At 46.2% G+C, this 20,172-nt stretch overlaps 1 protein-coding gene across 1 annotated transcript in view; it reads left to right on the forward strand.

The window, feature by feature from the left end:
- The window catches only part of ZBTB16 (zinc finger and BTB domain containing 16), a 156,570-nt gene that overhangs the window by 90,908 nt on the left and 45,490 nt on the right, over positions 1–20,172 (forward strand). The window contains exon 3 of the mRNA XM_056860246.1: positions 4,719–4,805. Within this exon, the coding sequence (XP_056716224.1) occupies positions 4,719–4,805 (87 nt within the window). The remainder of the gene's footprint in view (positions 1–4,718; positions 4,806–20,172) is intronic.

The following is a 20,172-nucleotide window of genomic DNA, read 5'->3' on the forward strand; positions in this document are numbered from 1 at the left end:
CTATTATCGATCAAAGCTTGGCGAGAAAATTTATCACTTTTAATTTCACTGCTGCCAAATATTTCTGCCTGTGAGCCAGCCGTTACTGAGACAATTTAAAGGCGGAGAAATTCTTTTTAATGGGAAAAAAGGGGGGCCCTCTGTTCATTTTTGTGTTTCCTTTGGCCACGCCACCCGGTTTTTCAGGGTGCTGGTAATGAAATAAGGTTTGGAGGCTACTCTTCGGATGAACAACATAGGATGAAAAAATAACTGTGTGACACCTTGAAGACAATTGGTTTTTGTGTGGCCTGGGCTTTTTGTGGGCTGCAGCCACAAGACTTTGTTGTGTTGGCTGTACCAGAGTAATGTGGGGAGGGGCCGTGGCTCAGTGGTAGAGCATCTGCTTGGCATGCAGAAAGTCCCAGGTTCAATCCCTGGTATCTCCAGTTAAAGGGACTAGGCAGGTAGGTGATGTGAAAGACCCCTGCCTGAGACCCTGAAGAGCTGCTGGCATCTGAGAAGGCAATACTGACTTTGATGGGCCAAGGGTCAGATTCAGTATAAGGCAGCTTCATGTGTAATGTGCCCCCCTCCCTCTTGGAACAGGTCTGGAATGTTGAACCGACAACTGTTTTTTGATGTCTAATCAAAACATGGGCTTCTTTCCTTCTGGTCTGCAGAGTTTGCTTGCTTCTCTGCAGACCATGTTTGGGACCCTTCTTAGCAGCGACAGCTACAGGAAGGGACTCTGCGGTGGTGGTCTGAAGGAACAAATGTAAACCCTCCCCCCATTAGGGTTGCCAGATACTTCTTCACCACCGGTGGGAGGTTTTGGGGGCAGAGCTTGAACAGGGAGGGGGTTGGGGAGGGGAGGGACTTCAGTGCCATAGAGTCCAATTGCCAAAGCGGCCATTTTCTCTGGGTGAACTGATCTCTATCAGCTGGAGATCTGTTGTAACAGCAGGAGATCTCCAGCGAGGACCTGGAGGTTGGCAACCCTACTCCCCCATACACACACTCAATGTGCTTTTGGATCTTTTGGACCTGTTGAGAGCATCACCATCACCACCTGAGGTCCAGTGGGGAGTACCCAAGTCCAAGCCTTCTTTTGCAGGGGTGCCTCATTTGAACACATGAAGTTGTCTTACCCTGAATCAGACCATTGGTCTGTTAAGGTCAGGATTGTCTACTCAGACTGGCAGCAGCTCTCCAGGATTGCCTGGTCCTTTCAACTGGAGATGCTTATGGGGCTTGAACCTGGGACCTTCTGCATGCCAAGCAGATACTCTATCACTGACCCGGCCACAGACCCTCTCCTTCTGGATTCTAGGCCCAGGCAAGTTCCAGATGCTTTCTAACTTCTTGTGTCCTGGAAAGCCAGAGCTTTCCAAAAGGGTTTTTTCCTCTGGATGAGGGAGAAATTTGGCAAACTTGAGTGTGCACTGATTCTACTGTGGAGTTTTTAAATAGAGTTTAAACTATTTTATTCTTTGGAAGGTGCTTCAAGGCCTTTACCAAGAACCCCAATATATTTGCATTGGAATATTAGGGTCCCCCCGCTGGCCTGCTTTTCCAGGACTGTTGTGCTTTCTGGTGAAGCTTTGGGTGCCGATTATCTGGCAAGCAAAGCAAATTATACTTTTAAAAAAATGCCTACTCCTGGGGCTCTGCCAAACAGCATGAGCAGCCAGGTGCAAGGGGAAGGAGACGGGCTCAAAGGGATAGAATAATAGAATTGTAGAGTTGGAAGGGGGCATATAGGCCATCTAGTCCAACCCCCTGCTCAATGCAGGATCAGCCTAGAGCATCCCAGACAATTGCTTGTCCAGCCTCTGTTTAAAGACTGCCAGTGAGGGGAAGCTCACCACCTCCCTGGGTAGCTGATTCCACTGTCGAACAACTCTTACTGTAAAAAAATGTTTTCCTAATATCCAGCTGGTACCTTTCTGCCTGCAATTTAAACCCATTATTGCGAGTCCTATTTTCTGCTGCCAACAGGAACAGCTCCCTGCCCTCTTCGAAGTGACAGACTTTCAGATACTTCAAAAGAGCAATATGCCCCCCCCCAACCTCCTCTTCTCCAGACTAACATTCCCAATTCCCTCAGCCTTTCCTCGTAGGGCTCGGTCTCTAGGCCCCCGGTCATCCTCCTCACTCTCCTCTGCACCCGCTTGATTCTGTTCACATCCTTTTTGAAGTGAGGCCTCCAGAACTGCACACACTACTCAGGAGGTATTCCTCCCAGGAATTCAACTGCTGTTTTCAGCGGTCCAAAGAAAGGAGCCCTTGGCAGAATAGTGAAGTATTTCCACCCAGGCTTTCTTAAAGGGGTGCATTATTTCCCAGTAAGATTGCCAATTCCAGTAGGATTGGGAAATTCCTTGGGGCGGCGCCCGGGGAAGGTGGGGTTTGAGGAGAGGAGGACTCTCAGCTAGGTATAACACCATGGAGTCTAGCCTTCCAAATCAGCCATTTTCTCCAGTGGAACCAATACCTGTAGTCTGGAGATCAGTTGTAATTCTGAGAGCCCTCCAGCCCGCATCAGGAGGCTGGCAACTCTATATCCCAAGATGAATAAAGCGGCTCTACAAATACACTTTTAAAATGTTAACGAGGAACATTGCTTGGTTTTCTTTTCTTTCCCTTTCCTTTCTTTTCCGTTCTCTTCCTTCTTTCTAAACCTGTGTTCAGGGTTGCTAGTTGGCAGCCAGATCCTGGCTTGCCTTTCTTGGAGCAGATGAATCAGCCCTCCCGATCTAACAATTGTGTTCACAGCTTTGGCCTAACGGCATATGCTTCGAAGGCTGTGTCTACATCGTGGGCTCTATTTTTATCTGTAAGTTACTTATCTGTTCTTCTGCATCCTGTGCCGGCTTCCCTCCCCTCTCCGTTGTAGCGAGAGCCTGTGACCCAACCGAGGCCGTGTGTGTTGGTAACCATTTTCTAAGAAAGCCCACAAACACCACACCTGACTGATAGTTGTGGAAATATCTGCAGCTCTCAAGATGCTCTGTCGTTGCTGCCCCTTTCCTTATCTGATCAAGTCATAGGCTTTTCTTTCTCTGATGCGCAGACGGTATGTATGACAATTAGGGAATGTGGTGTGGGGAGGGGTGGGAGGCAATTAAAATGAGATTAGTTACCACTCTGATAAGGTGCTGACGGTTGTAATGATCTTTCACCAAACATCCGATTTCTCTAGTCATGATGCCTACCTATTCTCTCCAGGATCAGAGGAGCATGCCCATATTGGGTGCTTTGGAACGCAGGCAGGACAATGCTGCTGCAGTCACCTTGCTTGTGGGCTTCCTGGAGGCACCTGGTTGGCCACTGTGTGAACAGCCTCCGGACACCTACCAGTAGGGTTGCCAACTTCCAGATGGTGGCTGGAAAGCTGGGATTACAACTGCTCTTCAGTTGACAGAGATTGGTTCCCCTGGAGAAAATGGCTGCTTTGGAAGGTGGCGTCTATTGCATTATACCCCATTGAAGTCCCTCCCCTCCCCAAACCCTGCCCTCCCCAGGCTCCTCCCCCCAAATCTCCAGGAATTGCCACACCCAGAGCTGGCAACCCTACCTACAAGGAGAGTCTTAGTTTCTCTTTGGGCACTTCCATACATCTTGAATAAAGTGTCACTTGGGCAGTTGTCGTAGGATTTCCTGGGTCCTGGGGAGGAGGCATGGCTCGGTGGTAGAGTATCTGCTTGGCATGCAGAAGGTCCCAGGTTCAGTACCCAGCATCTCCAGTTAAAGGGACTAGGCAAATAGGTGATGTAAAAGACCCCTGCCTGAGACCTTGGAGAGCCACTGCTGGTCTGAGTAGACGATACTGACTTTGATGGACCAAGGGTTTGATTCAGTAGAAGGCAGCTTCACGTGTTCTTGTGTTCATGTGATTGATTCGCTGTAGGAAGGATGTTGAGAATGGAGCTGCTTTCTGTTTTTGTCTGTTTGTGTCTAAAATCTAGATGGTGGTCTGATGCGGAGCACCCCAGCCTTACCCACTGGAGGATTTGACAGTTTTCTTGGTGTTGAAACCCGCCAGGTCTGGCCGAGTCACTGCACTTGTGTAACATTGAGCACAGTCATTGAGAGTCTTGGCAGATCAGGGCCAGGACAGGCTGCCTCCTGTCGATGAGATTACAGTGGAGTTTTTGCAGAATGGTTAGACATTGGCGAGTGTGCTGGTACAGTGTGGCAGCAGTGTGCATGAGCTCTGAAGTCCCTGGTTCAAATCCTGCCTTTGCCTTCAGCTAGCCATTCTCTGCTTTTGTTCACCCTCACCCATTGGCTATGTGAACGTAACAGTACTGAACTACCTTCCAGGGTTGTTGTAAAATGACTGAAATTATTGAACTGTTTGAATATTCTGATGTGTCTGTCATTTGGTTGCTAATGATAGTTATTGTGATGGATAACCGACAGAAGGAATTTTGTCACTTTGTCACTTGCGTCACCCTTATTTTTTAAATGCTGCTGTGCTCTTCCACAGCTCTTGTGCATTACAAATGTGTTAATTTATCTTGAGGGCACATGTGAAATGATCTTGGGACCGAGTTATGCGTTGATCTCCTTTGGCTGTGTATTTCAGTCTTTTCTTTCAGAGCGGCCATCAGGATCAGGTTCATGCCAGAGATGTTAAAATCCAAACTGTTCTTGCAAGTAGCTTTTTATAACGCGCGCTCTCTCTCTCTCTCTCCCTCTCTCCCTCTCTCTCTCTCTCTCTCTTTTTATAGCGGGTGCCAAAGCCTTTGTCTGCGATCACTGTGGTGCACAGTTCTCTAAAGAAGATGCCCTGGAGAGTCACCGGCAAACACACACCGGTAGGTTTCGGTTGCTCCCCTCCACCCCATCTCCTGTAATGAAAGCAGAGCTGCAGAGTTCTCCCAGGATTGCTGGAAAGGCCCTGTTGTTAAGGAGATAACTTCATGATGGTTCCTCTTGGCATGGGCTCTGACCTTGCCCTGGTAATGGCCAAACCACTTGTATTCACTGACTCGGCGTCAGTCTCTGAAGTCCATGAGTGGGCTAGTGAGAGGAGCTGAGCGTGCTTCTCTGAAGTCCTCTTCAGGCCTTCAACACAGTGTCTGGGCTTAGCCAGGGTTGGAGCTGGAAGTTCTAGATAGACAATGGAGAACAAAATGTGGAGTAGGATGAGCTGTGGCCCAGAGAGGTATGCTTCTACACCAAGCACCAGTAAACGCCAGCTGCAAACATTTAGGCCCTGGTGATGACACAGGAATATCACCTCCAAGTGTTTGCACTGTACAAATCTAGGGTGAGACCACACTTGGAATACTGTGTACAGTTCTGGTCACCACACCTCAAAAAGAACATTGCAGAGCTTGAGAAGGTGCAGAAAAGAGCAACCAAATGATCAGGGGACTAGAGCAGCTGCCCTATGAGGAGCGGTTAAAACACTGAGGGCTGTTTAGCTTGGAAGGAAGGTGGTTAAGGGGAGACATGATAGAGGTCTCTAAAATTATGCATGGTATGGAGAGAGTGGACAGGGAGAAGCTTTTTCTCCTCTCTCATAATAGTAGAATGTGGGCTCATCTGCTGAAGCTGGAGGATGAGAGATTCAAAACTGATAAAAGGAAGTATTTCTTCACACAACGCATAATTACATTGTGGAACTCCCTGCCCCAGAATGTGGTGATGGCTTCCAACTTGGAAGGCTTTAAGAGGGGAGTGGACATGTTCATGGGGGAGAGGGCTATCCATGGCTACTAGTAAAAATGGATCCTAGTCATGATGCATACCTATTCTCTCCAGGATCAGATGAGCATGCCTATTATATTAAGTGTTGTGGAAAATAGGCAGGATAATGCTACTGCAGCCATCTTGTTTGTGGGCGTCCTGGAGGCACCTGTCTGGCCACTGTGTGAACAGACTGCTGGACTTGATGGACCTTGGTCTGATCCAGCTTTTCTTATATTCTTAGGAGGGAAGGGTTGGGTCAGGTTCCCATTCCTCCCCCGCTCCAAAAGGCACTGAATAATTATGATTCCTTCTATTTCCTTACTTTAAATTTGAGAGTTCAGCCTGGAAGGTGACTGCTTCCAAACATCCATGTATCTCCATCCCATGTGAGGTGCAGGCAGTACTTTCTATCAGCACACTGGTGGCAGCTCCACTGGGGAGGTTCTCTCATCTGCATTGGCCCTGTGTGGCACATGGAGCGTTCTCACCAGCTCTCAAAACTGGAGTGGGAAGTATGTGGGCCATTGGCATGCTAATGACACACGCACACACAGAGTATCAATCTTTTTCTTATTGGATGATAGCTGCTGGCCCGTTGATCATCCAGGTGGAGGAGAAAACCCTTTTGATAAACAGTTTGCTCAACACCCGGTTGTGCCACCTCACTTGCTCAATTGCTGGTTTCAGTCTTTGATCAGTGTCTTCAATTGTACTCACCTGACCTGAGATGTGTGAGATCCAGAAATTTTCCCACCACAAGGAGACATCAGGATATCTGCTTCACATCAGATACCCAAACGGAGCCTTGTCTTGCCCCCTCATATGCCCCAGCCCCCATGTTCAGTGAAACCTGCTTTAAAGAAGAAAAAGAGTGGTGGGGAGGGCATGATCATGCTGTTAAAATACCAGAAGGGCAGTCACATAGGTCAAAGACTTGTTCTAGACAGCAAGACTAGATCTGTGTGTATGTTAAGTGCCATCAAGTTGCTTCCGACTCATGGCGACCCTATGAATGAAAGTCCTCCAAAACATCCTATCCTTAACATCTTTGCTCAGATCTTGCAAATTGAGGGCCATGGCTTCCTTTATAGAGTCAGTCCATCTCTTGTTGGGTCTTCCTCTTTTTCTGCTTCCTTCAACTTTTTCCAGATTAGAGTCCACCACTCCAAACCACTGCTCTTAACCACTACACCATGCTTGAGGTCTGAACTGGTGGTTGAAGAGTTTGGAAGGGATACATAGGGAAATAGTGGTTGGCTTTTTCTGCCTTGCTTTGTGTAGTGTTTTTCGGTGTAAGGGCTGGTGCAGGGAGAGGAATTGTGGAATATTGCAAGAATCTCCTCTGTTTTGCCGAATGGTTCATTCAAATGATTGAGCAGCCTGGCAAACCCGGTGGAGACACGAGCATTATTCACACTTTGTGTACAGCCGGGCAGTTCCACAAAGTGAAACTGAAGCGGGAGATTCTTTCTTCCCTCCTGGACTGCATTAGACAAGCAAACCTTTTTAGTACTGATAAAGAGATAAACGTCCTTAAGGGTGAAACGTGTAAAGCGCTGGACTCTCTTTCGGTTTTCAACTGTGGGGTCTTTAGTCAGAACAGAGGATTTATGCCCACGCAGGATGGATGATGGGTGGTTATTTGATCCGGAAACGTTATTGGTGAAGTATCAGCTGATAGATTTTGGAATAATGCTGCTCTGCCTTCAAAGGCCAAGTAGTTGAGTTTTGCAAACAATACTGTCATTTGTTACAAATGCAACTGATCACTTTGGACCTGGGAGGTGGAGATCAGCTACAATGCCAAGAGATCAAGCTGCAGTGGTTGTATATGCACTCTCAGTTGTGTTAATTCCCCCTCCCCCCAAAAAAATAAACTCTGAGTGAGAATCGTATTTTTATTTTTTTAGTGGCATTATTGCCCTGGAAGTGATACACACCCTTTACTAGTTATCCAGCTAGATTGTGGTCATATTTATCCAACAGCTCATTGAAGAGTCATCCACTCTCCCCAGAGAACACCAAAAACTTTAAATCTGGGGCTAAGCAGCTGTAAGGAAAGCCAGAGCAGCTTTTCCAAATTGCCATTCTTCCTTGGCGGAAACATTGCACTGATAGATAGCAGCTGTGCATTTGTATAAGTTTTGATCTTTTAAACAGGCATCCCTTATGGCCTGGGATTGGGTGGGCCATAAACCAAAGCTTTAATAGCTTTGGTTTTCTTTGGGGCAGAAGACCGTGGCCCTGGCTTACAAGCCTGCCGGGGCCCCCAAAAGTGGGAAGTAGCTCTGCATTGGAAGTATACATTAGCACCTAAAGCTCCTCTCACCAAGACCACGAAGTCCAGAATCTAAAATGACTGAACTGCACCATAGAGCTTCAGAATTCATGGTGGAGTCCTTGTTATGGGAAGGGAAGGAACTGGGCCCTGAAGTGGGTGGGTGGGTGGGCCACTGATATGAAGTCTAGGGTTGCCAACCTCCAGGTACTAACAGGAGATCTCCTGCTATTACAATTGATCTCCAGCCGACAGAGAGCAGTTCCCCTGGAGAAAATGGCCACTTTGGCAATTGGGCTCTATGGCATTGAAGCCCCTCCCCTTCCCAAACCCCGCCCTATTCAGTCTCCGCCCCCAAAACCTCCCACCAGTGGTGAAGAGGGACCTGGCAACCCCAGGAAAATTGCATTGTACCCCCATTACTGGTCAACATGCAGAGCCCTGGTCACAACAACACAGCATCACGTGAGAATGAGACATAAGGGAATGGCTTCGGGTGTGCATAAAGATATGAAGACCTTGAGGGGGGAGGGGGGCTTCTCCCTCCCCACAAGACTTCCCCCTCATTTTTCCAATAGAAAAACTGGAAAATGTGGGAAGCAGTTTTAAAAAAAACCTCTTATGAAATATTTTCTCTTAGAATACTTGAAATACTTCTTAAGAAAAGGGTTTTCCCTCTCAAAATGCATAGCATGAAAAAGTCTGAGGATATTTTCCATGTTTCCAATTGACAATTTGGAGAACACTTAAAAACAAAACAAAAAAACCTGTAATTTCCCCCTCTCCTTTTGGAATCAATCAAGGTTTTGCTCAAAAAGTCAACATTTTGCTGAAAATGTGTAGTATGAAAGGTTTTTTTTATGTAAGACAATCTGCAGCATTAGATGACAATTTGCATGTATACTGTAGACATGTGCAACGGTTTCAAGATTTGTTTGTGTTCAAATGGGAATATTTTGGCAGAAATCCTTATACAATAATGTGTTTAATGATAGTACATTGTTAAAAAGTTTCATGTTTTCAATGTTATGAAGTTTAACTTAAAAGCTAACTCTGCTGGCAGTCCTCTGTATTTGTTTCTGTCCAAATAATACACTTTCTTTTGTTTACCAAGGAATTTGTTTTCTATCTTCAGTTTTTATTTATTTTTTCCCCTCTCAGATGGCTAAAATCAAGATACATGTCTTATGGTTGCAGAGGGTGCAGCAATTTGCAATTCTTTCTCAAGTAACTTACAATTTTTGTTATAGAAAATGAAGACATTTATACTTCTAAATTCCATAAATATGTCACTTAAGTATGATGTGTATATTATACATTGACTAGATTACAAGTTTGGTTTGATAGGAAAGTAAGTATTCTTGGCTCTGCTGGGGGAAAAAGTGGGGTATAAATTGAATATATTTATTCGTTTCTCCAAAATTCTCCCCTTCCCCAAGAATGGGACAGAAATATGACAAAAATTGCCAAACATTTTACATCTGTTATGTGTCCAAAGGTAACATGAAGGGCAGTTGTTCCTGAGGACCAGTACCTGGGTTGCCAATCGGTCATGGATGCATGACTTCGAGTAATATATTGATACTTGTAGGTTATCCGGGCTGTGTGACCGTGGTCTTGGTATTTTCTTTCCTGACGTTTCGCCAGCAGCTGTGGCAGGCATCTTCAGAGATTCCTGAAGATGCCTGCCACAGCTGCTGGCAAAACGTCAGGAAAGAAAATACCAAGACCACGGTCACACAGCCCGGATAACCTACAAGAACCAATGAACTCTGACCGTGAAAGCCTTCGACAATAATATATTGATAGTTTCCTGACTCTTCCATCATGTAGATGTGCTCTGAAGATGGCACTAGGCATAAGCACAACCTGACAGTAACAAGAACTACAAGTCAAAGGAAGCAAACAGCAACCTCCACTCCTGAGCCACTTAGAAGCAAGCATGTTGGAAGATTTTGGCTTTAAAGAGCCTCCCAAATTTGTTTAGCTTTCGGGCTTTCCTCACCTCCTTGGAAGGCCCGTTCCACAGCATAGGTCTGGCCACCAAGGAAGTGGGAGCTCGAGCAGAGGAAGACAAGAGGAACTATTAATTTCCCCTGGGTGGAAGATCGGAGCTGTCCTGTGGGCAGCGTAATTTGGGGACTGGACCGAAATCAGATGTGTCCAACATCTTTTAAGCTTTGATGGAGCATCAGGTAGCAGTGTTGTTAATGAATTCTTCCCGAATGACATTTCTTTTTGGTCTTTTGTACCCCTCAGATTCTCCCCTCCCTCCCACAAACCCTCTGCCTGCTGCTGATGGATAGCAAGAGCAATTCAGAGAGGGGGACTTGTGTTTTCCAAGGTGGTTGTTGGTGAAGGCTGTACCTGGCCCTTGGAAATAAAAGAGAATAGAGTTGCCAGTTACCAGGTTTCACTGATGACCTTGGGGTGGGGTGGGGGGGATTCCTCCAGGAACAGATTAAGCATGTTTTGATTTAAAGCCTTGGGCCAAGAACATCCCTGCCTGCCAAGAAGAGCTGTGTTCATGCCAGAGCTCAGATGGTGACATGAAAATGCAGAATGGAAGAACACAAATAGGCAGCTCTGGGTCAGCACGACCTGAGCGGAGTGGGTTTTTCATCACCTCCTGCAGCTGTAAACAAGTGCTTCTCAGTTACATGGCAGAAGCAGGCTTTATGGCCAAAGAGGGCCCCCTCTTGCCAAGAAACTGATAGCTTCCTCTCGTTGAGTATCATTGCCTGGAGGATGGAAATCTTCCCTTCTAGAGTGAATGCTCCTAGCATCTTGCAATCCTGCTGGTCTTCTAAGTGGACTAGCAAACTTTCAGTCAGGGATCCAGCTAAGCTGCTGTATTTCTTGGGCTCTGTTTTCATGGAATCAGGGGAGGAGCTGTGGCTCAGTGGAAAAGTCTCTGCTCTGCATGAAAAAGGTCCCCGGTTCATAAGAACATAAGAAAAGCCATGCTGGATCAGACAAAGGCCCATCAAGTCCAGCAGTCTGCTCACACAGTAGCCAACCAGGTGCCTCTAGGAAGCCCCCAAAGAAGACGACTGCAGCAGCACCATCCTGCCTGTGTTCCACAGCACCCAAGATAATAGGCATGCTCTTCTGATCCTGGATAGAATAGGTATGCATCATGACCAGTATTCATTTTAACTAGTAGCCATTTTAACGAGAGCAACCAGGTTTGAATCCATCTGCACATGATGCCAATCCCATGGAGGCTGGCAGAAACAACCTCTGCATGCTTACTCTCCCGTATCTCAGCATAGTGTCAGAGCAATTTGCCACTTGCGTTCCTCCCATCACACAATGCATCTCCTCCACCTGTGGCTGGATGTGTCTTGCAGCTGCTGGTGGTGATGTGAAGACTCCCTCTTTTGGTCTTTAGTTAGCTGGTCACGGTCCACAGCTGGTCATACCCTGACCCCGACAGGTTGAAACTAAGTCATTGTTTCATGGACCCCTGGAACTGGAAGGAGCCTTCTGGTCCAGCCCTCAGCTGTGCACAGGAAATACAAACTAGAACATAACTGGCAGATGGCTGTGCAACCTTGGCTTGAAGACCCCTAGGAAGTCAGGAAGGAATTTTCCTCTAGGCCAGATTGGCCAGGGATCCTGGACGTTTTCTGGCTTCCTCTGGGCATAGAGCAGGGGAAATTAGGAGAATTGGGGGGAAGGTAGTTGTGAATTTCCTGTGTTGTGCAAAGGGTTGGACTAGATGACATAAGAACATAAGAAAGGCCATGCTGGATCAGACCAAGGCCCATCAAGTCCATCAGTCTGTTCACACAGTGGCCAACCAACTGCCTCTAGGAAGCCACAAGCAAGACGACTGCAGCACCACCATCCTGCCTGTGTTCCACCGCACCCAAAATAATAGGCACGCTCCTCTGATGACCCTGGAGGTCCCTTCCAGCTTTATGTTTCTAAAGGAAATTTTTAGAGCATTGGTTACACTGGTAAACTGCTCTCACCATTAGGAACTTTTTCCTAATTTTCAACCAAAGTGTATCCTACTGTAATTTAAACTTGTTGGGTTTTGTCTTGCTCTCTGGAGCAGCAGAGAACAAATCTTTGCCCTCTTCCAAGCGACAGTCCTTTGGGAACTTGAAGAGTGTAATGTCTCCTACCACCCATCCCTGTCTTCTCCAGGGTAAACATACGCAGTTTGACCAACCTTTCCACACAGGACTTGTTTTCCAGACCTCTGCCCATATCCATTGACCTTCTTTCTGTCTGTTCTCCCTTCATGAATGGAAAGAGGAAGAAAAACATACAGTCTTAGTCTGAAATTAAAAATGGCAGCCAGTATTTGGATCTTGCAAGATGCTTTGGTAGTATGACCACTTTAAAACCCTTGGCTTATTGCATGGTGGTTTAGACATAGAGGTGGTTACCTCTAGGGTAGATTATCTTCTTTATAAAAACCTCTTTTTCAACTTTTTTTAAGCACCCGTGTTTCACCAAATAGAGACAAACCCTCTCTTATTTTCATGACAAATCATATTTCTGCACAGATGTGACAAACCACATTTTTCTCCTTAAAAAAAAGAAGTGTCTACAAATGTTTCGGAGGAATTTCAGCTCTGTGAGTTTCTTGTTAGGTGATCACAAGTAAGTCAGTAAGAAAAAGGTTTTGGCATCCTTTCAAACCTGGGGGAGAAAGTGAAAAAAACCTTTTTATTTCAGTTTTTTTAAAAAGAATTATATCACTGCCAGCCACGTGTACCTTGTCCCTGGAATTCAGGTTGCACGGGGTTTGTGTAAGCCGGCTCTTTCCTTTTAAAAAAAAACTGTAATCGCTGTTGACTTTTATAAATATCAGAGGTGATTCGTATAGCATTTCCAAGACCCTGCCAAAGTATTTCACATGAGTGAACGGCTGATTGCAAAGTGCTGCGTAACGTCATCCCCATTTGGGAGACAGCGCCATGTGCTTGTGTTTCTACAGTCAATGCTCTGGCATGGATTTACTCCTGACCTAATTTCACTCTCGGCCACTACAGGGGCATGTTTAGTACCTAATATAGAGTGGATTTTCATAGCGTTTGGGCTTCTTTATCCTGACAGCAAGTTGTTGTTGTTGTTCTTTTTCTTCTTCTTCTTCTGATTCGTGAGTCAGGTGGTACTCCTTACTCGAGAAGGGACCAGTTCCCGGACACTGTTTTGTTTTCTAAGGGGTGAATGCTACTTCTGGGCACAGTAATCCTGTGCTAACTTTGCCTGACTGCCCTAAGCCCTGCCTTTATTTCTTCTTGGGAAAAGAAACAAGAAAAGGTTCTGTCAAAATCAAAGCTCCAAATCTGTTGCCTGAGGCAGAGATTGTGCTGTAGAGTTACATTCTGCTTTTTTCTTGGCAGAATGGGCGTGCTCAGTCAGATGTCCAAAGTGTGGTGTGTTGTGTCTGATAGTGAAAAATCTTTGGCAAGTGGGTAGCACCCAGGGACAGATTGGCCATTATTGCCACCGGAATTTCTCCTGGCGGGCCACTGACCTGCTCCCCTTGGCCGAGCCAACCCAGTACAGCCCTCAAAAAAGGACAGAAGACTCAGATTAAAAGTTGGCCCAGTCCTGACCTGAATAGACTTACTGTTGTCCTGTACATGTCAGTGTACTGGGAAACCATGACTTGTTTCTTTCAATTGGTACAAAGTCCTCCTTCAGTAAATCTTGTGTTCATGTACAGCATCCAAACTGGGGGGGGGGGTCTTTCAAGGGATCCTGCTTCCAAGACAAGATGATCTATCGGGTTGCCAACCTCAGGTGCTAACTGGTGAACTGATCTCTGTCGGCTGAAGATCAGTTGTAATGGCGGGAGATCTCCAGCTAGTAACTGGAGGTTGGCAACCCTACCAGGCCCTTGATCATCCTCATCGCATGGTGTAGTGGTTAAGAATGGTAGTTTGGAGTGGTGGACTCTGGAGAACCGGGTTGGATTCCCCACTCCTCCGCATGAGCGGTGGACACTAATCTGATGAACTGGATTGGTTTCCCACTCCTACACCCGAAGCCAGCTGGGTGACCTTGGGCCAGTCACACTCTCTCGGCCCCACCTATCTCACAGGGAGGGGAAGGTGACTGTAAGCTGGTTTGAGTCTTCCTTAAGTGGTAGAGAAAGTCGGCATATAAAAACCAACTCTTCTTTTTCTTCTTCTTCTCTGCTCAGCTCAGCTCATTGTCTTCACCATAGGTTTTCCGTGGTGGGAATCAGATCTGCCTTCCATTCCGCCCACTGGAGAGAGAGCTGGTCTTCTCTCATTTGGTTTTCCTAACTTGCAAATACCGTCTCCCCTTCTCCACCCAGATGATCAGAAAGTGTGTTAGAACATCGTTGTTGCTGGCGGAAGATGTGTTTGCTCCTCTCGCTGTTGCTCTACGTTTTGCTCTCCTCTCCTCTCGCTGTTGCTCTACTGGCCTCCATCTGGCAAAAGCCAGGAGCCCTCGCAGGGCCACCACTGCAATCTGTACCCCTCCCCAAAAAAATTCTCTGAAAAACTGCCCAGCCGCACCCAACCCACACAGGGGAGTCAACAAAACCGTTGTGCGACTGAAACATGAAAAGCTATAAATTCCCTCGTTCCCTCTCCCCTTCCTTCTGTAGGATGTTGGTAGCATTTTGATTTAATAGTTGGACAAACACAAGGGTCTATTTTATTCAGCGTTTACAGGCCTCGGGGCTGTTATTCCTCCAAATTTAATAGCATTGAAATTGCAGGGTTTGTGATAATTTGCCCATCACTTTCTGCGCTCCCACTGATGTTTATTGTCAGCGGGATGAAATCTCGATCCGATTCACTTAGATAACATGTCTGTTAAACATTTAGATAATTGTGCCATCATTAAGTTGTCACATTATTTTAGAGATTCAAAACAGTATTGTGGTAAGTGGAGGTACAAGGAGGAGGAAGGAGGGAGTCTTCCTGGAGCGCAGCAGTCGCAGCTGATGAGGAAAGGTTGGCCGCGATGCTAGCTTTCCACCTGCGGGGTTGGTATCGTCTCGAACCCGTTTGCCTGTGATTGGAAGCAAACGAAAAAGGCCAGTGGGCGTCTTTTGATGAAGGGAGCCTTGAGTATGGAAAGCTCGTGCCTCGAAAATCTTGTTGGTGTTTGAGTTGCTGCCGGACTCAAATCAAACTGCTTTACTGCAGCCCAACATGGCTACCCTCTGGAACTATCCTAATCGGGTAGAACTGCAAAGTGTGGGGGAGCACTTGGCTTGCTTCAGGGTCCCCCCCCCCCAAATTTTCCAAACATCTTCAAATGTGGGAAAATCAAGTTTCCTTTTTACTCTGCAGGCACTGAAAGCCACTTTGTAGGACTGCATTGAAGATTCGGGCTGGGGTGGATACCCATTCACACTGGGTTTTTCTGTAATTAGAAGTGGCCTGTTTCCATGCTGCAGTCTCCCCGCGTGAGGTCCATCTGCAGTGGAAGGGGATGCAGACAGTTTCTCTTCATAGAGAGTGTTCCTTCCTTTTAATTTTTGAGTCAGAAGTTGTGCTTTCAAAGAGACAGGAATTTGTCTGTCCCTCTTTTTTGTTCCCTGCTGCTGCCTCTCCTATCTGCTTCTTCCCTGGTGTCATTTTTCCCTTTTGATCACACTGCCGTCTTCCTAGATGGGCTGGGATGGCTGACACGGCCAATCAGCGATCCTGTCGTAAACAGGAGGACACTGCAGCGCTATTTAGCCAGTGGGATTTGGATACATGCTGATGTCATGGAGGGGACTCAAAGTGAGGGCAACGCTTCTTGAATAGACGGTCCTTTTCAAAACGACGATTGGAAACATCTCCCAAGGGCAAGGGGTGATGTTCATTGCTGCTGGAAACGTTCACAAAAAAACATTTTGAGAGCAACTTTGTGCAGCATAGCAAGCGGGTTGGTCACATCACCCTCAAGAGGGAGGAACCATGAGGTTGAGAGAAAGAATGGATCCACGAAAAATGGATCTTAGGAAGACGGGGCATTGGGATGGATTTTTAAATGTTAAGCAAAGAGCCATGAGTCGGAAGCGACTTGACAGCACTTAACACACACACACACGCAAAGAGCCTGGGGGCATTCCTGGGGGCAACCAGCAGCACATTTAGTGCACTTTTCATCTGTAACCTGCCCTGAGAAGTTTTCGTTCAGAATGCAGTCTACAAACAGGTAAAGTCTGGGTCTTGCTGGTTGCATCTCCAGTTCAATGAACACGAAGACATGGATGTTAACTGCCCAGGTGAAATTAAATGGGTTGAGTCGTTTATGCCTTTTTACTTTCGGAAGAAAATGCTGGCAACAATCCAGGGAAAAGATTGGGGAGGCACATGGGACAATGTTGAGGCTTTCATGTTTCAGCCACATGTTAGCTTCATGTCCTTTGTGCATCTTGCAGTCCTCTTTGCTGGATGGTTTCTAAGGGAATCTGAAACGAATTAAAACAGTTACGCTCGCTTTCTCTAAAGGTTGTGCCCCAAATTGAGTATATACTGGTTCTTGTAGGTTATCCGGGCTGTGTAACCGTGGTCTTGGTATTTTCACGGTTACACAGCCCGGATAACCTACAAGAACCAATGAACTCTGACCGTGAAAGCCTTCGACAATATTTTGAGTATATACTATTTGATTGGGACAGGCTGGCAGGGTTTCAGGCTGTAGAATGAGAGTGTTCTGCAGAAGACAGTTGAAAGGGTGTGGACAGTAGGAGAACCGGTGTGGTCCAGCAGCAGATCTTATTGAACATGGACATGGGTGCCAATTCCATCTTAGCTGTAAATGGCGCATACCAGCTGGCTTGAATCGAAAACAAACATCTTGTAAAATGTAGTGGTGAAGGACATGTGGGTACAATCTTTAAAGTTATTTGAAACTCCCACGGCTATAAAGGGCTCCTGTTAATGGATGATATTTGTTTCTGGAGGTTTCAACCTCAGTGTGCCCTTACCCTAATAGAGGCAGGGAGGAAGGTGTGGAAGCTTCATTTAGATGTCTTGACTTCCCTTGATACTTCCTCTTTTGACACCAGCGCAACTATCTTCAGTACAACTGGCCTTCACCTGTGCACAGACCAAATCCTATTTTTGTAAATATTAAAGGGGACACACATAATGGGCGTGTGTAAAGTGCCTCAAGTCGCAGCCGACTTATGTCAACCCCAGCAAGGGACTTTCGAGGCAAGTGAGAAACAGAGATGATTTGTCGTTGCCTTCTTCTTCACAGTCTTCCTTGGAGGTCTCCCTTCCCAAGTACTGACCCTGCTTATCTTCTGAGATCCAATGAGATTAGGGTACACCACACCACCTTCCCTTCCCAAAAACATAATTTGTGGGAACATTCTTCACAAGTTTGCTTTGGGGTTGTGTTCTGCCTCCTCGTGTTTCCTTGCCAGCAGGTAACCCATCTAGACCTGGTTCCATTGCAGGGGCACCCATTATATGAGACAGTCACCCCCCTTTGAGACTTGGTGCTCAAACAACCGGTGTGGGGTTTCTTTCTTCTTCCTCTCCCCCCTCCCCCACCAAAACAAATGAAAATTTCTTCCTCAAATAGCCTACGACTTCCTATTACTGTTTCACGGTACTCTGGAGAGTTTTAAGATAGCAGCTTGATTAAGCTTGTGGGGAAAATACTATCAGCATGCCTCTCCACAGATAGAGATAATGTACTGTTGGCATTAAGTATGTTTAAGGGTAATTATCTTCCCCCCCTATACATATTGGTTTCATGAAAAGCAGGGAGCGCAGGAGAGCAGGTGTTGCGCTAGACTGGTCCCAAGACAAAGAGGGCGATGCTTTTATGCAATGTGGTGGAACGTTGTCGTCCTTTGCTAGAGTTTGTTCGGACAGTCCAAGGGAATGCTTGTTCAGTAGTGTGAAACGAGGGGTTGAAATTTTCCTTTGAGTTTTGTGATAGAGATCTCTCTCAAGTTTTTGTTCGGAAGGACCTTTCAGTCACATTGTGTCTCCCTGTTTTCTCACTGTCCACTTTGTTTCTGAAACCTGTTGGTTGCCTTGATGCCAAACTGAGGAACAATTTCAAGGCCGGCAATTGGACCGTTGATGGTGGTGTTTGGTATGGAAGGGTGGTTTTTTAATTGGTGTTAATTGTTTTAATTGTATCTTTGGAAATTGCCTTGAGTCCGGCACAGGAGAAAGTGGGCTAAAATGTTACAAAAAAATCTCTGGCCAAAATTCACACAGTGGTTAAAACACAAGGGTTGATGACTACACACATTAAAGTCAGTAACGAAAGCAGCAGCGTGTCGCATTGGCTTTTAAAAGGCTCAAGAAAATGAGGTCTTCACCTGTACTCGGTGAAAACAAACTGCAGGGAAGGACCAGATTCTGCCATGGTGGTATAGTTAAGGAAAGAGCTCAGGCTGGTGCAAGCCCCATAGAATTTTGCCCCAGCAGTGAAGGAATCTAGAGTCAGGTGTCTCCAGCCATCTTCAAGAACCAGGAGGTTCTTACAGGTGGAGATGCTCCTACAGGTATGTTGGGCCTGGGTCTTGAACGACCACATCCAATACCAGAACTGAGCTTGGTAGTAGAAAAGAGCAAGAGTCCAGTAGCACCTTAAAGACTAATAGCATTTCTGGCACAGCTCACTTCTTCAGATACAGCTAGAATGTAATTCCATCTATCCTTAAGTAGAGATGAGTGAATTAGACACCCAATGGCAATGTAAATGTCAAATGACATTAGCAGGCATGATTGAATTAGGTGTGATATGCAGAGGGGTAGTAGGTGTGGAGAAATTAGCATTGGTAATGAGTCAGGAATCTCAGATCTCTATTAAGTCCAGGAGAATGCATAGTCTTGAGCTTCATTATTAGTTGTAATTCAGCAGTCTCTCTAATCTCCCTTTGAAATCCCTTTGTAAGAGAACTGCTATTCTTAAATCATCAACTGAATGTCCTGGAAGGTTAAAATGTTCTCCCACTGGTTTCTGAATGTTGCGGTGTCTGATGTCAGACTTATGTCCATTCAATCTTTGTCACAGGCACTGGCCTGTTTATCCATTGTAGAGGGTGGGAGGGCATTGCTGGCATGTGGTGGCATAAATCACGTTAGAAGATGAACAGGAGTATGAACCTGAGATAGAACCTGAGCTTGGTAGACTATAGATAGCCAGGGTGGTAGTGGTAGAAACTGTTGCCAAGTCACAGCCGACTTATGGTGAACCCTCATGGGGTTTTCAAGGCAAGAGACGTACAGAGGTGGTTTACCATTGCCTGGCTATGCACTGTGACCCTGGACTTCCTTCATGGTCTCCCATCTAAGTACTAATCAGAGCTGACCCTGCTTAGCTTCTGAGATCTGATGAAATCAGGCTAGCCTGGGCCATTCAGGACAGGGAAAGATAACCAGTAGGCACCTTATATTCCTGGTTTACTGCTTCCGTTACCATAACAGCATGCCAGTTAATGTACAAACAGTGAAGTATTGAAGATAATTCACAGTGGGTAGCTGTGTTAGTCTGTCTGCAGTAGTAGAAAAGAGCAAGAGTATCTGAAGAAGTGAGCTGTGGCTCACGAAAGCTCATACCCTGCCAGAAAATATTTTTGTTAGTCTTTAAGGTGTTACTGGACTCTCGCTCTTTTCTACTACTGAAGTATTGAAGGCTTTAAAAAAAAATCCTTGTGGTCTTCTACAATTTAGCCCTCAAGTTACTCCCATTTCATGTGGAAACATGGTCAAAAGAACAATAATCATCCTTGTTTCGAGGGCCAGCCCAAGGGCTTTTGTCACCCTTGCTTGTTTTTCATGAAGAGAGCTTTCCTCCAGATGTGGCAGCAGTGTTCACCACCAGGCAGACAGTGTACCTATGGCTTTGCTGCTTCACCTTTCCTATCATCTTCTTTTGGTTTACTCTCAAGCATTCTAACTCTGGAAGTTGGTCCCAGCCCATTGATTGACCAGGAAATTGATTGACTGAGGGACTCCCGAATGAGGGAGGCAGGGGAATTACATCTGGCCAGAGGGCATAGTCCTGTGTTGACAAAACAAGAAGTGCCTCCATCTTGAATTTATAGATTGTTCAGGCAGAGATCCATGCACAGTGAAGGGACTGATCATTTAAGTCTGGAAAGTTGCCCTTTGGCTTCAGCCTAGTCGCCTGCAGTTTTCTACAAGTTGTCTTCCTTCAGTGTTGCAAGGAAGCATGGGCAGAATTTCAGCGTTTCCCTTGGGTGTGTTATGAGATATATTGACAAGGATTTC

The sequence above is a fragment of the Euleptes europaea genome, chromosome 14 (genome assembly GCF_029931775.1).
Source record: "Euleptes europaea isolate rEulEur1 chromosome 14, rEulEur1.hap1, whole genome shotgun sequence".
NCBI lineage: Eukaryota > Metazoa > Chordata > Lepidosauria > Squamata > Sphaerodactylidae > Euleptes > Euleptes europaea.